Source organism: Zootoca vivipara, chromosome 3, assembly GCF_963506605.1.
Source record: "Zootoca vivipara chromosome 3, rZooViv1.1, whole genome shotgun sequence".
Lineage (NCBI taxonomy): Eukaryota > Metazoa > Chordata > Lepidosauria > Squamata > Lacertidae > Zootoca > Zootoca vivipara.
In genome coordinates this window covers 55,056,778-55,080,150 of record NC_083278.1, presented here as the reverse complement: position 1 = coordinate 55,080,150, position 23,373 = coordinate 55,056,778, and the positions used below count along the sequence as shown (strand labels likewise).

The 23,373-nt window shown below is 46.9% G+C and overlaps 1 protein-coding gene across 1 annotated transcript in view; it reads right to left on the bottom strand.

Annotated features, from left to right (window-relative positions):
• The window catches only part of RSPO3 (R-spondin 3), a 60,186-nt gene extending 38,640 nt beyond the window's left edge, over window positions 1-21,546 (bottom strand). The window contains exon 1 of the mRNA XM_035108717.2: window positions 20,435-21,546. Within this exon, the coding sequence (XP_034964608.1) occupies window positions 20,435-20,531 (97 nt within the window). The 5' untranslated portion in view covers window positions 20,532-21,546. The remainder of the gene's footprint in view (window positions 1-20,434) is intronic.
• Window positions 21,547-23,373: the final 1,827 nt, after the last annotated feature.

Below are 23,373 nucleotides of genomic sequence, written 5' to 3'. Positions count from 1 at the left end.
GAAATGGTAGCCCATGGAAAGCCCCAAACATAGCGTTCTGGGGATGGAAATGGGCTGAGCAAGCCCAGGATCTGCTGGATCCCAACTCAGTGCCACTGCCATCAGTTAACGGCATAAGGCCCAATATGGGTTCAATTGGTACAGATCAGGCTTTTGCCTGCACCACCTTCAACTCCCATCCCAGCCTGCACGAGCACCAATAACTGGTGGCAGTGCACAGCTCTGTCATACCCACTGCTGCCAGGCTAAAGCCAGGCCAGAAACATTTTTGTTTCTGACCTATTTTGATTTCTCCCTTGGCCAGACTTCAGTGCTGTTTTTATCATTCTTGATCTTACCCACCATCCTAGTGGCTTCATAGTGACTGGAATTCTTTTATTTTATTGCAACTGTATTTCATTGCTTTTAAAAGTTGTGAAGTGCCCAGAGGACATTGGTTAACTTGGCAGTATATAAATGCCAAAACCTACCTCTCTCTCCCTCTCTCCCTCTCCCCCCTCTCTCTATATATATACCGTATATAAAACTGGTTGCTGCAGTCTACATTGAAATTGAAATACAGTCTAGAAATCAATTTTAAGCGGCCTTCCTTCAGACTATTTATGCTAAATCCTTCACAGAACTGAGAAAGGTAAATGTGGGACAGACAAGCACATTTTAGAATTCACCAGAATAGAAATTACATATATTTAAACAAATGAAATATTTGCTTTAAATGACAACCAGAAAAGGCATTTGAAATTTTAAAAAAGCCCCTGTTTATGACGCCTCCTATTTTTGTGTATGACGCCTCCTATTTTTGGGGACTAAAATTTAAGAAAATGGGGGGAGATGGCCCAAAGCTGTTGAGCAATTTTTTTTGGGGGGGGGGAATGCCGAAAATCACTCACCCAACTGGCAAATGCTAACAATAGCAAGCAATGCAAGCCAAATTGCTGAAGCGGCAGCCAATCCAAAGCAGCCCTTTATGCATCCACAAATAACCCACGCAATTGACAGACAACATTCACCCACCCAATTGCTAGATCCTGCTTGCGGATGCAAACAATCACCCATCCCCCCTCTGCACTACCCATGTACCGTGTTTCTCACATTTTAAGACGTGCCTATAAAATAAGCCATGGCACGATTTTCTGGAGGCAATAAAATATAAGGCATCCCCCCAAAATAAGACATGCTGGTGTATTGTTAGTGGTGGGAGCAGGTCTGCATGGCGCTTCCGCAGCGCGCGCCTCGCCGAGCGCTGCTGTCTCTCCCGGGTCCCGCTCAGTTGGGACTCCGCGCGGTGCGCGCTGCTGCCCTTGCCGGCTCCCGCTGAGGCGGAAGTGAAAGCGGGGAGGGTGTTTGGCCCCATTAATAGAGGGAGCCGAACGTAGCGGAGGGGCGAGTCAGCGCGGTGGCCGAGCTTTTCGTATAAGGTGAAGGCTGAGGGGACGGTGCTGTGGGGCGGAGGGTGGGAGAGCGAGAGACACAGAGAGGGCGGGGGCGGAGGTTGTTCCGGATCTACGACCGCTGGGTGCGAGGCCCCGGGTGCAGCGGTCTCGGCTCGCTCACCGGGACTGAAGGAGAGGAGGCTGGGTGCGGCTCCGTTAACGGCGCCTGAGCGGCTGCTTCTCCTTCCGCTCGCCTCTTCACTGGGTTCTGCGTTTGCTGAGGGATTTAGAGCGTCGAGGAGCGGCTGACTGGGCCCTGCCCTGGTCTAGGAAGGCGGGGAGCAAATTCGGGTTGGTTTTTTTGCGGCGCGGGGGTGGTGGTGGTGGGATATTTTACCCGCTTTGCTATCCTCCGCCTGTGTGTAACAGGAGCGGGTCTCCTTCACGAACACCGGCAGTGCCTGTGTCGCAGACCCGGCAGGAGAAGCCCGGGGCGGGGGGGGGAGGGTTGGTTCCTCTTTCCTCGTCTGGCTCCCTCCTTCCCTTCCACCAGCGCCCTCCCCGGAACAAAGAAACGTGGGAAAGGGGAAACGGGCCGCCCTCCCCCAGGGTCCTGTCACAGTGCAGGTCGCCCGGGACCCTTCAGCTCCCGAGTCCTCGGGGAGCTCTAGAAGGTGAGAGCTGAGGAACAGCTTGCAAGCCCAGCCCAAGTTCCTTCTCCCCGCCCCTCCCGGCCAAACAATAAAGCTTCCCGTAGCTGCCGGCTCAAGCAAGGCATGTTGGATGACTTCCTGGTGGTGGTGTTAGCCCTGTTCGTGTTATTGCCGAACTTTTGTAGCCTTTGCTCTCTTCTCCACTTTTCCCGTGTAGCACAGCGCCGAGTCCCGACTGAGCGGGACCTGGCAAAGACAGCAGCGCGCGCCGCACTGAGCCCAACCCAGCAAAACTCTCTGAAAGCTTAATACCAGTAAAAAATTAAAAAGCTTAACAAAAAAAATAAGACATCCCCTGAAAATAAGCCGTGGCGTGTTTTTTTGGAAGAAAAATAAATATAAGACATGTCTTAAAATGTGAGAAACACGGTACAAGACGACTCCCCCCCCTTTACTTTATTTTGGAGTAAAAAACCCTTGTCTAATATACAGAAAAGTACAGTAATATCACTGTTCTAATTCCAATGGCAAATAAATACATAGCACTAGATGTCACCATTTGTCAGCAATTAATCAGAGAGGGAATCCTAACACAAGAAGGTCTTGACCCCCAAAGATATGAGGTCCCACTATCAACCTACCATAATCCAAAGTAGCACAATAGGACACATGCACAAAACAAAAAATTAGAAATATTTGTACAGCAAATTAACTAAAGCACATGATCTCCTCTGCAGATTACACATAAACTCACAAAACACAAGATGCATGTATGTAGTGTATTATCAAGGAATTAAGCATTGGTAACATGGGTAAATTTCTCTAGGCTAAAGAAGGAAGGCTAGGAAAAAATACCTGAAAAATACAGATGGAGGATACTAGTGAGGCAAAGATTAGTCGCAAGGATAGCAACATGAAGTCATTACATATACAGGGTAGATGATCAGTCAAGAACATGAACCAAGAAGCTACCGCTCAAATTAACACACATCCATTTGGTCAAGGTACAATATATACAGAGACAGGGTTGTTAAGGTGCAGTGAATCTGCCCAAAGTTTTCATTCCATTGCCTGAACATTTTAACGGAGTTCTTGCCTATTAATTCTGCATCCTTTATGGAGCAACAACAGCACTCAACTGCGATATTTTTGTGAAAGCAAAGCAGCCAGGCATGATTTAAAATGCAGTGAGGAAAAGCCATACAAACTACAGAAGCCAAACTACTTTTTAAAACTATGATATCTAATATTTTCAATTTAGGAGTGGCTAGCATCTTCCCACTATGATTGGGCCTGTACGGTTTGGTAATTTTACAAGTAGCAAGCCAAGCCTGGGATCAAGTTTCTAACTTACTTACTTACTTTAACCTTTTCAAATCTGTAAGTGTAGAGGTCATAAGAGAAATAGACTTCCTGGAGCCAAAGTCACCTTCCATCCAGATCCTTGAGCTTTCATTTGCTTTCCCCACCATCGAAAGGAAGGAAGGGCTGCTAAGAACTGAGTGTGGGGGTAATCCCAGTGGAGGCACTCTCAGATTTATGAATTTGAACTCAGTGTACACATTCTTTACATATAATAAGACTCCCTGTCCCCATCCCTGTCCCCCACTTTGAACAAGGTATACCCTTCAGCTGCTATGTTCCAGTCATGAGTCTCCCCTCATCACACCTCAGTGATACCTTAATTTCCCAGTTAGGATGCCAGATCCTTCCTGTTTGTTTCCCATATTTTGTGTCGTAAGAGACCATGGCCATTGCACCTTCCCAATATCCCTGTTGTCATATTCACCTGAAAATTACCAGGCCCCACTTCCACTGTACTGCCTCCTTTTCTTTCTTTTGCCTTCTTCCTAGTACTTGACTCAGTATACAGCTCTGGACTTTTGCCTCAATTCCTCACAGAATTTAGTTTAAAAGTTTCCTTGATCATGTTGACAAGGTTCCTGAAAAGCCCGTCCTTCCCAGTCCTAATGGAGTACATCCCATCTCCCACCAGGTCCAAGAAACAATACTATCTTGTAGCCATAGCTGCCAAGTTATCCCTTTTTTAAAGGGATTTTCCCTTATGCTGAATAGGCTTCCTCGCGAGAAAAGGGAAAACTTGGCAGCTATGCTTGTAGCTGGCTGTTCACTTATGGCATCCTGCTATAACTCCCCAACCTTTTGCAGGAAGGAAGGAACTGGGTGGAGGGACTACTTCTGTCCCCAAGACTTTCAAAGATGGCTTACTGGCATAGCTGCCAAGTTTTCCCTTTTCTCGCGAGGAAGCCTATTCAGCATAAGGGAAAATCCCTTTAAAAAAGGGATAACTTGGCAGCTATGCTTACTGGTTTTAGGCATTTGTATTAACCTAGCATACCGTGTTTCTCCTAAAATAAGACAGGCCTTAAAAATAAGCCATGGCAGGCTTTTCATGAGTAGAATAAATATAAGACATACCCCGAAAATAAGCCATACCGGGTAGTGTTGGGAGCAGGCTGCGTGAAGCCCAGGACTCGGCGGTGGGCGGCGCGCGAAGCCGGCAGGAGCTTCAGCAGCGCCGCATCGCGCGAAGCAGACAGGACCCAGCAGCAGCCTCAGCCAGCGGCTGCGTGAAAGCCGGGACCCGGCGGCGGGCGAAGCCGCAGGAGCCGGCAGCAGCCTCAGCTGGCTGTGTGAAGCCCGGGACCCGGCGGTGGGCGGCACGCGAAGCCGCAGGAGCCGGCAGCAGCCTCAGCCGGCTGTGTGAAGCCCGGACCCGGTGGTGGGCGGCGCGCGAAGCCGGCAGGAGCTTCAGCAGTGCCGCATCGCGCGAAGCCGGCAGGACCCAGCAGCAGCCTCAGCCAGCGGCTGCGTGAAAGCCGGGACCCGGTGGTGGGCGGCGCGCGAAGCCGCAGGAGCCGGCAGCAGCCTCAGCCAGCTGTGTGAAGCCCGGGACCCGGCGGTGGGCAGCGCGCGAAGCCGGCAGGAGCTTCAGCAGCGACGCATCGCGCGAAGCCGGCAGGACCCAGCAGCAGCCTCAGCCAGCAGCTGTGTGAAAGCCGGGACCCGGCGGCGGGCGGCGCGCGAAGCCGCAGGAGCCGGCAGCGGCCTCAGCCGCGCCGCGTGAAGCCCTGGGACCCGGCAGCAGGCTCAGCGGGTGGCGCAAGAAAGCCCTGTACCATACTTACCGGTAATAATGCTGTACCCTACTTAGGTAAAAAATAATAATAAGACATCCCCTGAAAATAAGCCGTGTTGTGTTTTTTGGGAGGAAAAATTAATATAAGACGTGTCTTATTTTAGGAGAAACACGGTAGCTTTATCAATGAAAAACAGGACTAGGACAAGGGACAACAGCAAAGAAATATTTTTGGTATGGCAAATCATGATTTCCTATTTATTTAGGGGAAATAAATGAATTTATAAATTACTTTTTGGTAAGATGAGAGCAAGAATCCCATTGCAGGGCCCACAAAAAGTAATGAAGTTTGGGGCTAAAGCACCAAGGGTGTGGAGTTCCCTGCTGTACAAAATCCACTGCATTTGAAATGAGAGCCCTCTTACGTTGAAAAAACCATGGCTTCTACTATTAGCTATAAATAGAATAAACAGTCTTGCTCTATTATATTACAGCTAAATAACTTGTCCATTTTATAAGAAAAGTAGAGGAAAGTAAATGTGTGCATGTCTGGAAGAAAGCAGGGGAGAGAAAAATCTCACTGCTGAAAAGTGTTCTGCCAAAATAAACCTTGGAGCATTTTATAAATTAATTCTGGTCCGCATGTTTATTTTTCTTTTGGAAATTCTAAAATGAGACTGTTCAAATCATCTTATTGGCAGCAGCATATTTTTAGAGGAGTGAAAAAAAACCCCACAGAGCTCTGTTACTGGAAGGTGCCTGCTATTTTTTTCACTGAAAGTATTCTTTCCTTCTGACCTGGCATATTAGATAAGATTTATACTTCTGACCTGACACTATGTAGTTAAGATTTATTCTTATGTATCAACTTTATGATGCTTGCAAGCTATTTATTTACAGCATAGGGAATATATTTATGGCATAAGAAACAGAAATTGTACTTTAAAAAATAGTTTAAAAGATGTCAGGGAGAGTCCCATGTAACAGTGAGAACAGCACATGCCCCTACAGCTGCTTCCCTCGGGCTCTTGGGGTATTTCCTTTGTTATTTCAGCATCAGCATTAGATAATTTAAAGTCATTTTGATGGAGAGCAACCTTAGATGGTTCCAAAAGCTCCAGCACATCCAAATACCGGTATATGCTGAAGTGCAAGATAAAACAGGCTTTCTTCCTTAAACTCAAGCTGCAATCAGTCGCTAACACTGATCTGATTGACTTGCTTTTGATTCATTGTATTTCTATGCCACTTTCCATTCAAAAGTTTCTCAAAGCAGCTTACAAACAATAAATAACAATAACAGAATGGAACATCATGAATCATAGAAAATAAATAACAAATCATCAGTGAAACAATTGCAATCTATAAAACAGCATTAACAAAGCAGCAACTGAAAAATAAGCCAAGCATCGCAATAATCCATAAAACAATATCAATGTTAACAAAATAGCAACTAAAAAAAAGAGCTATACACAGTCAAGTCCGTACACACACACCCTTCACGATCACATGTATCATTATCTTTCATTCTGTTCAGCTCATTAAAACACAGGGGATGGATTGGGAAGTCCTGAGTGAAGTGATTTCTGTTCTGCTTTATTTTGTTTTGGGAAATGTATGATGTATATATTCACAATCTGGAAAATGTATCAAATGAAATGAAATAAATGGAATTTAAAGAATAAAACAAAACACACATGATGCCTGTTGTTAAGACAGCTCAGCCAAATGTTGTGTCAGTTGGGGTCCTCGGGGAGTGAGTGGGCCATGGTGGAGACAGTGGGGCTCTCAGGCCTATCGCCAGTGGTAGGGGAAATGTTGACTCAGCATAGTAATCAGGGGGTCCATTCCCACTCGAGAAAGTCCAAGACAAGCCTGTCCCTCTGGAGCAGAGAGTCGTGGCTGCACTTAGTGTAGAGGCAGACCAAGAGGTCCAGCAGCGCCTCCACACTCAAGGCACTCTTGCTGGGCACAGTCCAGCCAAAATAAAGCTCAGTGAAGTTACATTAATTTCACTGGGATTATTAAGCACATGTTTACATCCCTCCTATTAGAATCAATGAGAGTTTAAAGAGCTTAACTTTCATTAGATCATAACTCATTGTTTCGAGTGCTGGTTTTGATTACTTTGCCATTTTAAAGAAAAGGTAACTCTACTTGGGGCTGATTTACACATGCATATTGCACCATTTGGTATCTCATCACTCCGATGCTTAACACTTAATAACTCACAGCTGAATGCACAAATTACTGCCTCTGCTGAAAAGCAATGCATCCCCCCCTCCAAAAAAATAATCAGGTTAAGTTCTGTTCATTTTTTGTTTTGTGATGGTGCTGCTACACATGTAAGTCATCACAAAGCTGGAGCCATTGGTTGACAATTATTCACTTATGAACATATCTTTCACTTGACATGCCAAATTATGGTTTACAAGACTTAGATGTGGTTAATTTCAACATCCAAATTGAAAAACCATGGCTTAAAGCAGATCTTCAAACAATGGGTAGAACAATGTAGCACTAAGGATATCATTCTGTCATTACAAGCATTTTTCCTTGCTTCTACGCTCTCTTCTGTGGATCCTTCCAGAGCAGATTTTGGAGAGACATGGGGTCGCATGCCCCACATTTCTATAAAATATCCAAGGAAACTCACCTTTTCCATGTGCTCTTTGGTTAAATTCTCAGCTTTCCATTCTGTACCACTCTGACTTAGCCTGTAACAAAGTCTAAGGACATGCAACTGAAAAAGCTACAATCTTCCCAATGCCTACCCCTGCCTCCACTTCCCTCCCTTCCTCTAATGTTTCCCTGTGTCAATTTTAGTCTGAAAACACCTCAGGGTAGGGACCTGCTTTGGTATCTGCTACACTGGGCCTGCCACTTACACATAATTTACTTATGCGACTGCAGCCTCCAAATAAATAAATGGAGAGTGTGGAAAACCTACCATGGGCAGAGCTTTTTAATCCCTCCACCTTGCTTACTGGGCTCTGGGAAGGTCGTGCAAGGCCCAGTAAGCAAGGCTGAGGACTAAGCTCGCTCCAGACAGGTAGGGATGGTTGCACAGGAGGGGGGCATGGTTCTAAGGGTTTCCTAGCTTTACACAATTTGGCTTTGCATGTGGATGCTCGAAACTGAACTCTCGCATAGTGAGGTCACTGTATATATTTTGAAAAGTAGTTTGTCTGTTTATTTGTTCCCTATGGGTTTGGACACCTCTTGATATATCATTGCCAAACTTTACACAAGGGTTCCTGAGATAGGCTCAGTGGTTATTGATGATGTTTGTATGTCAGGTGCCATTTTGAATCAATACATTGGGTCACTGGGCACCATTTTTAATCAAGATGGTGGACCAAAACATAACTTTAGCATGACTTCACTTGGCTTTTGGCTTGACTGTTCCAAATTCTGCTGATTTAGATGCCTCTGAAGATATTGTTGCCCAGTCTGATGATCCTCACCTGCACCAATTTGTATGCCTCTCAAGATATCATCACTCTACTTGACACAAGAGTTCCCAAGGTAGAGGCAGCAGTCTTCAATGGCTTGAGTGCCAGGTGCCATTTTGAATGAAGATGGTGGACCAAATTAACCCTAAATACACCTTAACTCTCCACACCAAAATGATTCAGGACTCAGTCAAGTGCTCTCCAGGTTAGGTTGGAGCCCTGTGTAGCATGTGTGTACACCCTGGCTTGTTTGTATATACAGACATAACCCCCAAACTCACAAATGACACAATCCATTTAAAAATCATAATTCTGAAAGGGGAGTTCTTTAAATTCCCAAGCAGTGCTTGGCACTCCCTGCTAGTGCTCTATTAAGGATCAAGGCAATCTGGTGGTGATGGTGGTGACGATAATGCAATATACTGCTTCGTGGTTGGTAGAGTTGTGAAGAGAAGAAATAGGACTTTTTAAAGATTCTGACTTAGGAGTTGAATGTTTGTTTGAACAACCCCTCGTTGTCATCCTCTTTTCAGTTCAAGGTTACTTTTGTCAAGGTTTATGGTCTGTTCTATGTGTAATGCCTTGGAGCGAAGAACATAAGGAGTGGCAAGCCCAATAATATTTCAAGATAATCCTGAGGTGCTTCCTTTTCCCAACCTTTGTTGCCTATTTAGATTTTTCATTCCAGGCAAAGTCTCTTAACATGTATTCTTATACAGTAATTTAACCTATGGGCTTTCTGCTCTCAGCAGCAACTTGAATGTCATTACTACAGTAAAATAATAATAATAATACTTTTTTGTTTTACTCTCTCTTTTTTTACTACAGTTGTGGATTTCCTTTAAGTAGTGCAATCATATTTCCCTGTCTTCTTATACAATATTAATTATAAAATAATAGTACAGCTCTTTGCTTTTTATCTACTCCACGTTACACTTCTGTGCATGTTTATTAAGAAGTAACCTCTGCCTAGGATTCCAACACACTTACCTGAGAATAAGCCCCATTTAACATAATGGGACTTACATTCAAATATACATGGACAGGATTGCACTCCTGTTGTATCCATCCTACTGAAGCCAATTGTTTGTAAGTAGTTTTAGGCTTGATTTGGTGTTCAGCTAAGTATGTTAGTTTTCGAAGCACTTATTTAGGACTAGGAGGAAAGTTTATGGGTGAGTTATGACAATGTCAAGAAGGTGATGTAGTAAAAGTCATAAAATACTTGCAGATGCTAGTATTTGTAGCTTTGGAGAAGCAGCGCTGGAATAATGTTTACTGTTGCTAAGCGTGTCTGTGGGAGACCTGCAGCAGGGAACATGGGTGGTTTCCCTCTCTTTGACCCACAGAGCTGATAGGAATCAAATATCATGTTCTCAAAGTTACCTTCAGTAAATTCTGTTGTATTGTTGGATGCGCTCATAACATAAATTCTATAAAATACATTAAAGTGCCATGTTTTTTGCAGTTGGATTTGTGCATGCGGATCCAGGGATGCATTGCAGGTGTTTCTACATCAGCTAGTTATTTCTATTTTGTGACTTATATTTGGACTCAGTTCAAAAACACTCCAACATAAAACAGAGCCTGACATTACTGGGTAATACCAGACAGGTAAACATATCCAAATCCTACCTAAACTACACATCCTTACCATAGGCTGAGTACACATTACCATCTTAAAACACAATGAGGTGTTTTCCCCCCATTGTGTTTCAATTTGTATTTGCATTCGTATGCTTTGACATGTTTCCACATCACCCACAGCCTGCCCACACCACTGAGTGGAGATGGAGTGGGGATATCCCAATGCAAACTGCCTGGTGGGTGTCCTCACCCTTCCTTCTACCCACCCTCTCTCCTGCTGGAACAAACTTGTGAAAAGCTAAGCCCAGAGGCGCTTGAAGCTAGGAAACCAGAGCCTCATATTACAGGTTCTTGAGAACAGCTTTAAGTCCACTACAAAACAGTTGGAAAGTATTTAAACTTAAGCAGAAGCAGATATATTGCTGGCACCATCTTCATCTGCGCATGCATGCCCATACTGCCACCACACATGTAGAACCACACCCAGAAGGAAAGGTCAGTGTCTCAAATATACGCACTAGGGCTTCACTGTAAATTGAATAAGGCTACAGTTTTCAAGTCAGATCAAAGCTGGTTTGTGGTATATGCATCAAACCTCAGTATTTCACAAAAACTGGATCATTGATAATACTATGTGAACAGAGATTGAAAAACCAGCAGTGGGAGCACGATGGAACCAGTATAAACAGTATTCTGTACCCAGCCATAGGCCCCACCTGCACTTCCCCAAAATTTAGAACTTGTGGACCACCTCGCAGCCCCGAGAGCTGCCGCCCACAGAAGACGCCGCCGATGTGGTGGCCGCGGCATGGCTGGACAGACCACCGGAACCCCGTGCTCACTTGTGAGGCTCCGGGGCGCCTCCTCCTTCTCCGCTGCCTGACGACAGCCCGCTGCTGGTGCTCTCTCTGCTGCCCAGCAGCCCGAGGAGCAGGAGGTGGTTGCCATGCCACCACCGGTGCCCTGGAACGTGGTGGTGGTCAGGCAGCGGGCACCGGTGACACAGAGGAGTCCCCTCCAGAGCTGCTCCCGCCACTGCAGCTCCCTCAGATGACAGTGGCTCGGCGTGCAGCAGCTGAGGGCATTGCTGCAGCCGAGGGAGAGGAGGAGGCGGTGGTGGAGGAGGAGCCATAGGGCTTAGTGGCTTGTTGCGCCCCGCCAACCATCTGGCGGTGTGCAGGGAAAGGGAAGGCCACCGGCAAAGCCGCACAGCTCGCCCACTCACTGGGGCGCCCCTGAGAGGCTGCCTCCCTGGCACAACAAGCCACTAGGCCCTATGGGAAAGACACCTCTGATTCCCAGAGTGGTATAACAATCAATCCCTCTTCCCAGGAAACTTTGTGAATTTAAGCTGCCTTCTTCCTCCCCATATTCCCCATCATTCCCGCAAATGTCAGAGAAAGATAACCAGAACCAGTGGTTGGACTGGGGATCCAGTGCTGCTGCTGTTGCCTATTTAGTATGAAGAGTCAGTCTGGGTAAGGTGGCAGCAGCAGAAGCAATATGGAGAGGAAGAAGACATCCAGAAGTGGGGGTGGTCAGCCTGCTGATCTACTGCTCCCACTGCCAAAAAAGTATGAAAAGATGCCCAGTTAAGGCAGCAATGGAAGGAGCAGTACAGGGAGGAGGAAAGTGATCAGTAGAAGCACTGGCCAGCCAGGGGCTCCATGGTAGCACTATTCTGGACACTATTCTGTCCCCCCATGCTCTTTGATATTTCTCTGAAACTGGGGGCTGTGGTGCAGTGCCACCTCTAGCACTCATTTTTATCTTATTCAGGTGAAGTAATTGAAGTTGTGAACCAGTGTCTGAGATTGGTGGTGAATTGGATAAAGGCCAATAAACTGAAGATTATCAGAATAGGGAAGTGGAATTCAGTCTGAACTGGGCATGATTGCATATCTCTTAAGAAACAAGCACAGTTTGGTGCTACTGTTAGTTACAGCTGTTGGTGCTGCTGTTAGTTAGTTAGTTACAGGCTTGTTCTGGGAAGCCCAAGAGCATGAGGCACTGTTCATCAGCTGAGCCTGGGGAGTCAGTTATGACCCTTCCTCATCAGAGACAACCTTGTCACTTTTATGACATTTCACTTATATTACTGCAATGTGTTTTATATTTGGCTGACTTAATAAATCATTCTCGAGCTTAGGTTGGTGCACAACACTGCAGCTGGATTGCCGACCGGGGCCAGGCATTCAGAAAATATATTGCCAGTCTTGATCCAAATGCCCAGGCTTCTGGCTCAATTCAAAGTGCTGATTATGGCCTTTAAAGCATGATATGGATTAGGACAACTGTACCTTAAGGAGCACTCGAAGCGAACTTACTTCAGAAGAAAATCCACAATGGTCCTTGCAAAGGCCAAAATTTGCCCTTCATGGAACTCTGGGCAGCAGACATGGGGACACCTAGCTTCCAAACCAGGCACTAGCCAGGCTCACATCTGCTAGCAATGTAAGCATACCATGTGACACCATTCTTTGTATCTAGGTCAGCATACATGTGTGTGTACGCACACACACACTCATGTATTATATAGCCAGTTCCCAATAATCTGTTCTTTCTTATATTGCTAGCACACACAAGCATCTGTTATAGCTACTTCCCAATGTTCCCTTCTTTGTCACAAGCAAGCAGATTTCCCCAAACTGGTCTTCTCCAGATGTTTCTGGATTGCAACTCCCACCATCTCGGACCATCAGTGATGCTGGCTGGGGTTGAGGAGAGCCCTGCTTCGTCAGGAGTACACCAAATTGAGGGAGGCTGCACTATAGTGTGATAGAAAAGTCAGACAACTGGCTTGCAGAAGGAGGAGACAGGGAGTAAAACAATCTCTGATCAGAGATGCCTCACTTAATTTCTCCCATATATGAAGCTAGTTCTTGGTCTAGCACGAGAGCCATGTGGGTGGAGGAACACACCTTTCCTATCTCTCCATACTGCGTACATCTGGTGAAGGAAGACTATGCCCTGACATACTGCCTAGCGTCCTGAGTGTGTGTACTGTACTTTTTTCTCACAGGCAATTCTCATGTGCATCAGGAAAGGAGATGGTAATTATTTAACAAGTTAGTTAGTTACAGTATATGAAGAGTTTTTAAAAACTCCCCCCTTTTTTACTCTTTCCAAAGTAGCAAACAAATGCAAATGCCATAAAAGTAAACCTAAACAAAATAATAATAACAGAGGACTAAGATACCAAATAGCCAGTTAACGGGGATTAAAATAAACAGGAGTTAGTTACAATTACAATAACTTCACCTGGTGCCTAGAAACAGAAGTGGCTGTGGCAGCAGATGAACAAAATAGGTACAGAAGGAAGGCTGTAGCAGAAGAGAGGTGAGAAGTGAAGAGGTAAGAATTGAAGAAGCGAAGCAGAAGGGATGAGCAGAAACCCATAGGATGAAAGGCAGATGGGACTTCTTCCCTTCCTCTCCAAAATAGCCCTCTGCCCCATCCTTCAAATTGTAAGGGCAAATACCGGTAGCTATAAAGAGAGAGGAGGGGAAAGAAATGGCTGCTTACCCATTCCTGGGGTGGGTGACTGCTAAACAGTCAAAACAAAAAATTAAAAAATTCCTTCCAGTAGCACCTTAGAGACCAACAAAGTTTGTCATAGGTATGAGCTTTCGTGTGCATGCACATTCCCCTGGCCAGCTGCTTAAGTGGGCAGACTTTCCCATCAGCCAGTGTTTGAATTTGGACCAATCCAGCCAGGCTGGGTGGGCATGGTTTGAGAGCAGACCAGAATGGAGCAGGCTTCACTCTAGTCTGCCCCCAGCCAATAAAAGCCCGTTGCGCCTGACCCCAGGACTTTTTAAAGCCCAGAACATTGTTTTGTCCAGTTTCTTCACCTTCCTTAGTTCAGGCCTTGCTCCATGGGAAGGGGTCACTGTGAGTTGGTCCGCAACTTCAAACAACTTCTCTCCCAATATATATATATATGCACTCCTATTTCTACTTGGTAATTGTTTTGCAGATTTTGCTTGTTTGTTTGTCCGCAGAATCTACTTTGAGCATACATGTAACATGTTAAGAAAATGGATCAGGAGAAGTTGACTGGTGCTTTAACTGCATCAAACTAGGTATTAACTTTAGAGAGGTGATTTCTCCATATACAGACTCTCCTTCAGAGTCCTTCATAATGTAAACCTATACAGCTGATATTTTTCAATGGTTTTTCACTGTTATATATAACTGAAATGGATGTTTGACTTCAGTGGAGAAGGAGATGTAGGTAAAAGGGAGTGAGTGGCTCTATTGACAATGCAGTGAGGCTACTAATTTATTTAGACTGAGCCCCAAAGTATTTTGACAGGTCCAAAGAGTGAAAATTAGAAAATATTCGTTCTCTTTCTCTGAAAGGACAATTTTCAAAAGCTCAATTTATATTTACAAGCAAGTTTGACAGCACAGGAAATCTGTGTATTGTAAAAGAGGGAGTATGAATATGTTCCCTTTTTCCTTGTGATTAATTAAATGAGCATTATTGTTGTTATTCATTAATTTTCTATGCCACTCTTCATCCAAGGATCATAGGGTGGTTTACAATATAAAAATAAATAACGTAGAAAAGAGCAAAAACAATAACTTCAAAAGACCATAGATCTTTTAAAAGACCATCGATTGTCTAATTTAAAAGACCTGGGAGAAGAGGCACCTAAACATATGTAATGAAGGTGCCAGGTTAGCCTGCCTGGGGAAAGCATTCTAAAAGTGGGGAGCCATCACAGAACAGGCCCATTCTCATGTTGCGCACCCTCTAGACCAGGGGTAGGCAACCTAAGGCCCGTGGGCCGGATGCGGCCCAATCACCTTCTCATAGAATCATAGAGTTGGAAGAGACCACAAGGATCATCCAGTCCAACCCCCTGCCAAGCAGGAAACACCATCAAAGCATTCTTGACATATGCCTGTCAAGCCTTTGCTTAAAGACCTCCAAAGAAGGAGACTCCACCACACTCCTTGGTAGCAAATTCCACTGCCCGACAGCTCTTACTGTCAGGAAGTTCTTCCTAATGTTTAGGTGGAATCTTCTTTCTTGTAGTTTGAATCCATTGCTCCATGTCCGCTTCTCTGGAGGAGCAGAAAACAACCTTTCTCCCTCCTCTATATGACATCCTTTTATATATTTGAACATGGCTATCATATCACCCCTTAACCTTCTCTTCTCCAGGCTAAACATACCCAGCTCCCTAAGCCGTTCCTCATAAGGCATCGTTTCCAGGCCTTTGACCATTTTGGTTGCCCTCTTCTGGACACGTTCCAGCTTGTCAGTATCCTTCTTGAACTGTGGTGCCCAGAACTGGACACAGTACTCCAAGTGAGGTCTGACCAGAGCGGAATACAGTGGTACTATTACTTCCCTTGATCTAGACGCTATACTCCTATTGATGCAGCCCAGAATTGCATTGGCTTTTTTAGCTGCTGCATCACACTGTTGACTCATGTCAAGTTTGTGGTCTACCAAGACTCCTAGATCCTTTTCACATGTACTGCTCTCAAGCCAGGTGTCTCCCATCCTGTATTTGTGCCTTTCATTTTTTATTTTTTGCCCAAGTGTAGTACTTTACATTTCTCCTTGTTAAAATTCATCTTGTTTGCTTTGGCCCAGTTGTCTAATCTGTTAATGTCATTTTGAAGTGTGATCCTGTCCTCTGGGGTATTAGCCACCCCTCCCAATTTGGTGTCGCCTGCAAACTTGCTCAGGATGCCCTCAAGCAAGTTTGCCCTCCATCTGGCCCACGGATGGTCTGGGAATCAGCATGTTTTTACATGAGCAGAATGTGTGCTTTTATTTAAAATGCATATCTGGGTTATTTGTGGGGCCTGCCTGGTGTTTTTACATAAGTAGAATGTGTGCTTTCATTTAAAACGCATCTCTGGGTTATTTATGGGGCATAGGAATTCGTTCATTCCCCCCCCCAAAAAAAATAGTCCAGCCCACCACATGGTCTGAGGGACAGTGGCCCATGGCTGAAAAAGGTTGCTGACCCCTGCTCTAGACCTTTCATGGAGGAGGCACACAAAGAAGGGCCTCAGATCATGATCACAGGGTCCAGGTTGGTTCATATGGGAAAATGTGGTAAAGAATATTTGTTTTATTGTATTGATAGCCTGTTATATTCACCATTATCTGTCTTATAAAACGTTTAAAAAACTTAATGCTGAAATGCCATTTTTGGTTTATACATAATATGTGTACACACTATGCATTTAGAGCGCATTTAAAGCACAAACCCCAAAGAATCCTGGGGGCTGTAGTTTGTCAATGATGCTGGGAATTGTAGCTCTGTGAGCTGTAAACAAAAGTTCTCAGAATTCTTTAGCAGGTGTGGAAAAATGTGTTTTAGATGTATGGTGTACACAGCCAAAGAATGCTAAACCCCTATGAATACAGCACACAATTATGTTTAGGTTCTTTTTGAACTGGCTGCCCACTAAAGAAGAAGGTTCTCTTTTTTTAACCACATAGCACCATTTTATTGCATTGTGGTTGAAGTAGTTTCCCCGTTCTTCTGTTGGTTGTGGTTTAACTGTCCTAGCTTTCTCAGTCATAAGTCGAAGTCTTATAGTCTAAAACTTAAAAGAGTTTTAAAAGCAGTTTATGGTTTAGCCTGAGGTTCTGGGGTTCAAAGGAGAAAAATGTCAAAAATCTCCATTGTCTGGATCCCAGACATAAGTAACATTTCACAGGTGAGGTGGACTGGATGAGAGAGGTGAACAGAAAGCAGCAGGACACCCCCACCCCACCCCAATTCCCTTCTAATTTATGGGACTTTCCCCCCTCCCATATTCCCTTTTGTTCTTTGCCTGCTTCCCAAGTTCCTGGACTGAAGTTGGGATTTTTTTGGGGGGGGAACCAGTCCCCTTCATGTCTTACCCTCTACTTAAGTCCCATTTGGAAACAACGTGCCTCTCCTCCACCAACAAATAACCCCACAACATTCTGTCTCTCATGCTGCAGATGCTCTGTAAGAAGCGCTGGACACCCCCCTCCAGGACTTGCATGTGCTGGGATTGATGGGTTTAATTATTGACAACGAGGCCGGGGAGTTTGGAAAATACCAGCAGCATGATGAGTAATGAGCACCATATTATTACAGCCCCAAGGCTCCTTTTTATATGGCTCCCACCATTCATTTAGATGCATAAAGAAGGCAGATGTAGCAATCCCCTTCCCAGCCATCTTCTAAAATTGAACCCGTTGGTTCTCCTTGAATATTTCTCTCTCTCTGGTCTGAAGTCAAGTAAGGGGTGTATCTGCCTTTGAAGTAAATCTTCTGCCTGATTTGCACTGCCTGGTTAGTTTGTAAGAGCGATAAGAAGCTATTATCTACCGTGCTGTTTAAACATCTGTTCTTCTGATCTCGTCATCGTCATCTGATCCCCGCGCTCATTTTTTGGTTGTGTGCGCGCGTGCTGTGGGGAGGTTGTTTCATTGTCTCCAAATCCAAGTTTAAGGACCGATATAGTTGCCTTTGAAGTCAGCGGCAAAGCTTCGGTAGGGGACGAGGGCAGGTGGGTGGGCGGGGGGGGGGTGTCAAACCAACACACAGGCGCTCGCAGCTTGGCCGGCCACACCACACACCTGCAACCCTGAATTTTCCGTAGCTTTGGGACAAGTTCCCTATGAAGAGAACCCGCACCTGCAAAGAACTCTCCCTCCCTCCCTCCCTCTCCCTCTTACTGCAGCGGACACCAGGGGTCGCGCCTTTCACAACTCTGGAAATTCAGGGCAAGGGGGAAGGAGGGCGAGATCCTTGGGCTTTGGAGAAAGCAAACCACCTAGGGCTGAGCAGATGACGCCCAAACAACATGTCACCATCACCATCTAACAAATTTATCCTCAATTCTTTCGAACTGAAGGAGACAACATACCCTCATATGCCAAGAAGAAGAAGAAGAAGAAGAAGAAGAAGAAGAAGAAGAAGAAGAAGAAGAAGAAGAAGAAGAAGAAGAAGAAGAAGAAGAAGAAGAAGAAGAAGCCGCCTCAGGGCGTTGCTTTCCTTTTCCATGAGTACGTAATATATAGCTGTCAAGTTTTCCCTTTTCTCGCGAGGAAGCCTATTCAGCATAAGGGAATTTCCCTTAAAAAAGGGAGAACTTGACAGCTATGACGTAATATCAGATACTTTCGCGCGCTCTCGGCTGCCTGATATAAATGAATGAACATTTCACATCACTGGCACACTGTACACTTAATCGCTCTGCACTCAATGAGGGGCAGCTATGTGAGGCAGGAACCCTATCCTATCCAGTTGAACTTAATGGGGCTGATCTGCGTGCCGAAGACTCCGATTTAAACACCGCGTCAGAGAAGCGAAAGTCCAGTACTCCGCGATAGATCTGTGGTGCCCCACGGAGACACGCCTACAGATCATCGCTCCATGATGTGCAAGCCTAAAGTTTGTGCGAAACAGCTCGCCCCACAGCCCCACCTCATATATGGGAGAGGAGCATAGCCGTCAAGTTTTCCCTTTTCTCTCGAGGAAGCCTATTCAGCATAAGGGAATTTCCCTTAAAAAAGGGGACAACTTGACAGCTATGGAGAGGAGCGCAGACTGTGTAGAAAACAAAATGCTGAAACATTTTCTTTGGATCAGTTCTTGGTCAGATGCTTATTGCCTGAGAAAGAGAGAAAGTAGGTTCCCCCTTCTACAGAACCAGAGCATCGGTCCATCTAACTTAGCACTGTTTGAACGAGGAACCTTCAGAACCTCCTTTTCTGAATGGTGTGCTGTGGCGTCCAGTACCCTTTCCCCAACTCGACTTGCCAAGTCTGAAACCACGTCCAGATCTCGCAACAGCTCACAGGGCTCAAGGGGCTCTGGGGAGCTCTGGAGGAAACGAGCCGCTCCTTGGCCCCGGGGCAACAAGAGGGCGGCTCGTCGTCAGCCTTTCATTCTGGCGAAGCGGACACGAGCGTACCCGGAGAGATCCCTCGCGAAAGCGATATTTCCAGGGCACTTTCGGTGAATCAGACCTTGTTTTCGAGAAGCCGATGTACAAAGGAAGCTTTCAAGCGATACTTGTGCCAAGGTGGGGAAAGGGAAGGCTGGGCAAAACCTAGGAAATAACCTTGTGTACTTTTGGAGGGGGGGCGGCGGAATGAAAACAGGCTGCTGTGTGTGTTGGCCTCTTCCTATCAGGGCAGAGCTGTCAAGCAAGAGGGAAATACACAGACAGCCCCTTTCACCAAGTAGTACAAAGCGCCAAAGGAAGCTCAGGAACATCTCGCCCAGCTCTCTAGGAAGCTCCTTTGGGGAGATATGGTAGGGGAGGAGGATCCCTATCGAGGTCGATGGAGGAAAGAGATGCCTAGTAGACTTTGCACGAAATGAAGAGGAGGGACCAAATTTGCACCCGCTCATCTGGGTTTATCTCATTCAACCCCTCTACCCACTTGAGGCTCATTGACGGGCAAGGCCTACCTAGGTGTTGTCTAACCTGGAAAGAATGGCCCCACTCACCACAAACTTCACCAGTGTCTCCTGCGTTAACTAACCAGGCCAATCTACTGGAACCCAAGGTTCAAACAGTGTCGCTTTGGCCTTCCTTCGGTGGGAGACACGCACACAACCCACAGCCCTACCCGTGCACCCACTTCCAACGACCCGTATGTCTCCGAAATCCTCCGAGGACGATGCCCGTGTGAATTAAACAGGGGCACGATTCAGGGGCACCCAAAGGAACCTGCGCGACCCTTTGCTTCATTACTGAGGGAGGGGCACCGAGATGCCTCCTCGATCCTGAACCACGTGTGTGTGGAATGCATCGTACAATACATAAGGAAAATAGCTTTAGTTTAATCTTTATGATAGTGTGAATCAGTGATGTGTTTCTAAGTTGATTGGGGAAAAGTTTCCCAACAAGGGCGTGATCCTCCTCTGCTCCTCTATACAAGCTTTGTTTTTCAAAAAAAAACACAAAAAAACTGCGCAGTGCGATCCTATCCACGTTCCTTGGAGACGAGTCTTCTTGAGTTCCGCAGCCCTGTGCGCGGCGCTTCCTCGAGAAGAGACAAGCGGCACTTGCTTCTCAGCGCTGCGCGGCTAAGGAACAGCAAGCGAGCCAGTGTTGCCCGAGACCTGCTGCTGCCGTACCAAAATACCATTTTTCCCCTTCAGCGGACTCCCCCTGGGACATCCCCGACACCACGAGAGAAGCGAGAGATCCTCAACAGGTGAGCGAACCCCTGTCCCCCAGCCCCTTCCCAGCCCCAGCCCTGTTTCAGCAAAGACCCAGGAAAAAGGGCGCACTTACTTCCCTGCCGCCGGACTCTGGAAGGGTTCTGCTGGCTGCCGACGTATTCCATCAAGTTCAAAGTGATAAAGACCCAAGAAACCAGTCGCAATTGCATAGTAACCCTGTAAGAAGTTCCCGTCTCTCGTCCTTTTCGGAGGGGAAGGAAGACGAGGCGACGGAGTGGGGAGGGAGGGAGGCAGATACCTGCCTCGGAGACAAGGGCTCCCGAGCGCCTTCTTGTTTACAAACAAGCGAGCCAACAAATGTCACTGGCGGCGGCGGCGGCGGCGGCGCGCGGGCTCTTAATTATTGCACTTTCAAGTCGCCCCGACGATGGCCTCCGGGCAGCCTCCTCGGAAGGACGGCGAAAGAGAGCGGCGGGAACCCGGGAGCGAGGCGCCTGGTCGATGTCAGGGCAGGTACCATGTTGCGAGGGGGTGGGGTGGGAAAAAAGAGAGGGCGATATGAAGGCTGGGCAAAGGTTGGTCGTGGCGCGGGGCGCTCCCACCCGGCTCCGACTACAGGTCGGCGTTCCCCGTCAGTAACTCCATGGGCAGGTGTGCCTTCCTCTTGGGCGCTGCTCCCCTTCGCTGAGGATCCCCATAGAGAAAGGCAAGAGGAGGCGCGGGGAAGGAGCCCGGGCTGCTGCTGGTGGTGATGGTGGTTGTGGGGCCGGCGAGCCGGTGGCAGCGCTCCTCCCTCTCCGTCCGCTTCAGGGCTGAGCGCGCGCTCCTCGGACCTGTCTGGGAGCTGTCGCCTCAGACGCCTCGAAGCCCAGCAGCATCTTTCTGAGGGAAGGCGCGGGTAGTAGGAGCGCCGCCTCAGCTGCACTAGGCGTGAGGCGCCTCAGCCGCGAGGAGCGTTAGAGGAGCGGCTCCGTTCCCAGCGGGCGAGAGCTTCGGAAGGCAACGGCGCGGGGAGCGAACGACGGCAGCAGCAGCCCCCTCAGACCGTCCCTCGCAGCTGGGCTACAGCCGGAGTCGGAGCAAAGCTTCTCTCCTCCGCTGCCTTCGCGGACTCCGCCTGGGAGAGCGAGCGAGAGAGCGCTTCCCACTTACTCCTCCCTCTCTGGGAGTCTAGGGGTATTTTTGAAGCCCGCGTCGAAGTGTGGAAAGCAAAACTCCAATCGGACGCGCAGCCGCCTGGGCGAGGAACTTCCAATCGCTAGCGGGCGGCTCTGGCTCGAGCTGCCGAGGGAGGGACACGGCGCGACAGGAGCGGGGAAACGCGCGCGTGCGCGTGGGAGTGCGAGAGCGCGCCTAGAAGTCTCGCTTCTTGCTGATGCCGGGGCGTCGCTCGCAGTCGCCTTCGCTTCCCACGCAATTCGAGGAGCCACACGCTTTTCTCTGTCAGTATCGGGGTTTTTTTTTGGGGGGGGGGTGTTAGTCTGCATGATGCCTGAGCGTGTCCTCATGAAACATTTCTTGGGGCCAACTAACAAGCACAAAGCAGCGAGTGCAGCTAGATTTCAGATAAGTCTGTCATTTCGATTATTAGACATAAGAAGCTGCGTTGTACTGAGGGCGCTCCCTCCCAGGCTGTCACTTCTTTGAGGGAGCGGGGATTTAATCACATGGGCAGATTCATGTTGCACAGTTATAATTGTTGGGGAGGGCTTGCGCAACAAACCGTACCCCCCTCCCCAAGATTGGACTTTCTCCAATAAGCGGGGAAAACTGAGATGGGGAAAGTGTGGGATAATACCTGCTTTGAAGCACTGTCGTCTAGCCTCCCCATTAACAAATCAGAGTGAGTGCTCATTAAATATCTTTATTATCTTTATTTATATCCCACCTTTTTCCCCAGACAAAGGACTCAATGTGGCTTACAGATAAGACAAAAACACAGATAAAACAGAAAAGACTAAAAATATAGAAGAGACAGTCATTAAAAAGTAATTAAACACTAATAGAATCTGTTTATAATAATAGACAATAATAAGATCTATTAAAAATTGATATAACGGTAAAAACATCACAGTAGACCTTTCCTTTAAAAGACTTTTGGAATAAAAAGGTATCCATCTGCTGGCAGAAGGAGAAAAAAGAAGAGGCTAGTCTAACTTCTTATCAGGGTGGGGGAAGTTCCAAAGTCTGGGAGCACCGAAAAGGTTCTCTCTCAGAGAAGGCCTCCCATGAAGATCTCAGAGCCCAGACAGGTTCAAATGAGAGAATACAGTCTTTCATCTTGAACCTAAGCCATATAGGGCTTAATAGGTCATAGAATCATAGAGTTGGAAGAGACCACAAGGGCCATCCAGTCCAACCCCCTGCCAAGCAGGAAACACCATCAAAGCATAGAAAAGTCATAGCCAGCACTTTGAATTGTGCCTGGAAACAGATCGGTAGCCAGTGGAGCTGTTGGAACAAAGGCGTCATATGCTCCCCATAACTAGCCCTGGTCAACTGTCTGGCTGCGGCTCAGAAGTTGAAGCTTCTGAGCACTTTTCAAAGGCAGTCCCACATAGTGCGCATTAAAGGTAAAGGTAAAGGGACCCCTGACCATTAGGTCCAGTCGTGACCGACTCTGGGGTTGCGCGCTCATCTCGCATTATTGGCCGAGGGAGCCGGCGTACAGCTTCCAGGTCAAATCATACATTTCCAGAAATGGGTGCAGCTGGTGCAGTAGCTTTGAGAAGAGGCAGTTTGAATATTGTTTAATGTAATTGTTGTTTTTATATATGCTTCCTAAACCTTGAGTCCCTGACCCAAGGTACTCATTTACACCCTGAGACCTCTGAATATAGGGTGGTATATAAATTCAATCAATCAATCAATCAATCAATCAATAACTGTGCAAATGCACTCCTGGCCACTGCAGAGACCTGGGCACCCAGGCTCAGGACTAAGTCCAGAAGCACACCCAGGAGCCAACACCATCTAATGTCTTGGCAAACAAGTCAGGATGAACACTCATTAAACAGGTCATCTGGAAGTGCCCTGCATCAGACTACTGGT